At 43.2% G+C, this 2993-nt stretch overlaps 1 protein-coding gene across 1 annotated transcript in view; it reads left to right on the plus strand.

Moving 5' to 3' along the window:
* Positions 1–37: 37 nt before the first annotated feature.
* The window catches only part of LOC118477985, a 3999-nt gene continuing 1043 nt past the window's right edge, over positions 38–2993 (plus strand). Inside the window, exons 1-3 of the mRNA XM_035970807.1 lie at positions 38–257; positions 1000–1753; positions 2686–2769. Coding sequence (XP_035826700.1) covers positions 147–257; positions 1000–1753; positions 2686–2769 — 949 coding nt within the window. The 5' untranslated portion in view covers positions 38–146. The remainder of the gene's footprint in view (positions 258–999; positions 1754–2685; positions 2770–2993) is intronic.

Raw genomic sequence — 2993 nt, forward strand, 5'->3', positions numbered from 1 at the left:
CCCCCAATGTTCCTTTTCCTTCTTTCTCTTCGGTTGTTCCCTCAGCTACACAGAAAGCCACAGGCGGGAGCTGCCAGCACAGGTGTGTAGACAAGTCGTCCTGTGGCCACAAGTGCTGTAAGCCCAAGAGGAGAGCGGCTGTGGACATGGCGGAGGGTCAGGGCAACAAACAGGCCAGGGTGGAGTCTTACTTCCCGCAGCAGACCAAGGACGTGAGGGAGGCCTACGCCCTCATGAGGAAACACGGCTCTTTTCATGTAATCTCGAGAAGTTTTGGAAATGTGTTAGTTTCTGTTTCTTTCTTACAGAATAGATTATTTGGTACGTTATTTGGTACTCTATCGAATATGTTATTCAGTAGTGCGGGTGAGAGTGAGAGGAAGTTTCACAAAATTTCCAGAAAACGCAGAAAGCACTCAGAGAAGAACCTGTGAGGTAATATAATGTGTATCTGCCAAGTTCATAACTTGTGCCTCAACCCCAGACTAATGTAGACTAAGCCAAGTGCTCAGTTGCAAGTTATCTCCTTTTTCCTATGATTGTGGTTGAATGCTTCTCTTGATGTGAGCGTTAATGCCTATTTACTGCCAAGAATCAGAAGCCGATGAACAGATTTTTAGTATCAGCACATAGTAATACGGTCAGAGTTGTCTAAGAAGGCCACCCGTTGCAGGGAAGAAAGGCGGTTGTCTAAGACTGATGGTAGTCTAACACAGTATCGTTATAATGTGTTGTGGGATATTTTTAAACGCAAGGGAGGAAATGAAAAATGGCTGTTTGTACAGGTGATTGTCTTATAGACAGGTGGCCGTTAGAGCAGGTTCAGCTGTATTCAGGCAGGTATTCAGACTCCGTTGTTGTGGTAACAAGATGTGTTATTTCAGAATGTCTTTATTCTTGCGTTGAGTTTCTGGCTCTGTAAACATTAGAACGTAAAAAGCCCTGCCTAAGCTAAAATTTTGTCTCCCATTTTCTTTTTTCTTTCCCTCTCTGTTGCAGGGTTCAGGGAGGATCAGCCTGCAGAAGTTTGCTTTTAAAAAGTCAGAAACCCCGAAGATAGCAGGCGTTGGCTCGTCTGAACCACCAGCGCCTGACTCGTGTGAGCTGGATGATGACTGTAGCGATCACACGGTTGACTGTGGCGAGTGTGACAATGACTCGGCCTCCGACGTCATCTGCATGGACGACTTGTGGAGCGGGGAGCCCCCGGAATCATCATTAAGCCATAATAGTCACAATCCTTCCTGTAAAGACAGTGAGAAGTTCGCCAATAGGAGGACTCCCCGCTCACACGTTCCTGCAAAAGGACCATCTGAAACCACTACTACTACCAGCGTGTCTATTCCAGGAAAGAACCATAACGCCCAGGGGAAATCCAACTCTAACGTCTCAGTGGATACAACTCGTGGTTTTCATCATAAAGGAATGTTGGAGATGGCTCATTTTTCTAATGGTAGACCCAAAAACAAATTTAGGAGTTCAGATGAAATTTGCGACTTCCAGAACAATCGCAATATTGCAAAAGTTATTAAGAATGGTGACCTCGGCCCAGAGGATGAGGCTGTGTGGGACCTTGGGGAGTCTTCTATAGAGTGGACATCTCCGACTTCACCAGCGGACAGACATGGGTGTTTGGAGGAGGACAGGGACGGGGACAAGGGTAAAGGTCAACGGCTGGGAAAGGGTGGCCCTGGTGATCCTGATGGCCAGACGACCTCGGACGTCCTCAATCGAAAAGTTCATCAACCCAGTGGTAATAAGCAAAGCCAATCTTCTCCTTATATCATCTCAATTAGTTTAAGGGTGGGACGTTTGTGGTTGAGTAGTTCAAGCATCTGATCCCTCCATATAATTATAATGTGATTGAAGGTTTGTTTCCTAGCCAAGCCTAAATGGAAATCTAAGAATGATAGCACTTAAGCCCTCTCTAATTCATCTTGGAGGACTCGGGGGTTGGGGGAGGGGGTAATTTAGAAAGGATAGGCTGACCAAAAGAATTTTTTACAGGAATTATTGTGAATTTATGTGAGCCTTTACATGAAAAGAGATTCATATTTACAAGCTGTCTCATCCTCATTATTTGGCTTAATTTTGCCCCAAGCTCTCTCAATAGACCTGTGTTTGTTGGTGCTGTTTTTGGAATCTGTAAATGTGTCATGACGTGAAGGAATCAGGCACTCGTCATTTTGTGGGAATGTGGAGTTATTCGTATCATCTTAAAGCTTGTTCAATTGTCTTGCTTTTGATGAAAAATTTACCCATTTATCTAGAATACAAGTCGAGATATTTGCGATTGAAGGAGGTGGGGGTCCCCTGGTTTCAAAGGTGAAATTAGCGAGAACATGCCAGCCAAAGTGTGGCTATAGCTTGAGAGTGAGAGTCCGAGGAAACTGAAAATTTACCCTCTTTTTTTTGGCCCTTATTAATCAAGGCTTTCAATAAAATCCACACAGACGAGTATTCGTAGAAGTGCTGAGCCAAAGAATAAAAATTAGATAAAAATTGCCAAACTGACGAAAAAAAAATGCGAGTTTCTTCAATTCCATTATAAATTTTGACGAGCGCCTGATTTCACCACGCTGCCTCACAAGTCAAATGGGTTTTTAAAAATGATTACTAACAACCAGTCGTTGTCAGATATAGTTACTATCAAGTGCAATGTTATGCTCCTGTTTTTGTTTCAAGGTCTCCAGTGTGATCAGATTCAGGGAAGTGGATGGAACGAGCTGGACTCTTTTGTTCAGAGGCGACAATCTCTCTTTGCTTCGGGTAAGAGTAAGAGTGCTGTTGGAGGGGAAGGTTTTTTTTCTCGTCCAGTTGACACGTGACATTTGAATATCATTGGTTTGGATTAGTCTTCATTATACTTCGACTGCTAGCTTACATCTGCGATACTGATACTTCTGGAATGTGCAGCTAACAAAAAACGTTACAATAATCATTCCAATTGAATATCAATAATAATAGCAGTAATAATAATAATGATAATAATA

This window comes from Aplysia californica, unplaced genomic scaffold (assembly GCF_000002075.1).
Source record: "Aplysia californica isolate F4 #8 unplaced genomic scaffold, AplCal3.0 scaffold00323, whole genome shotgun sequence".
Lineage (NCBI taxonomy): Eukaryota > Metazoa > Mollusca > Gastropoda > Aplysiida > Aplysiidae > Aplysia > Aplysia californica.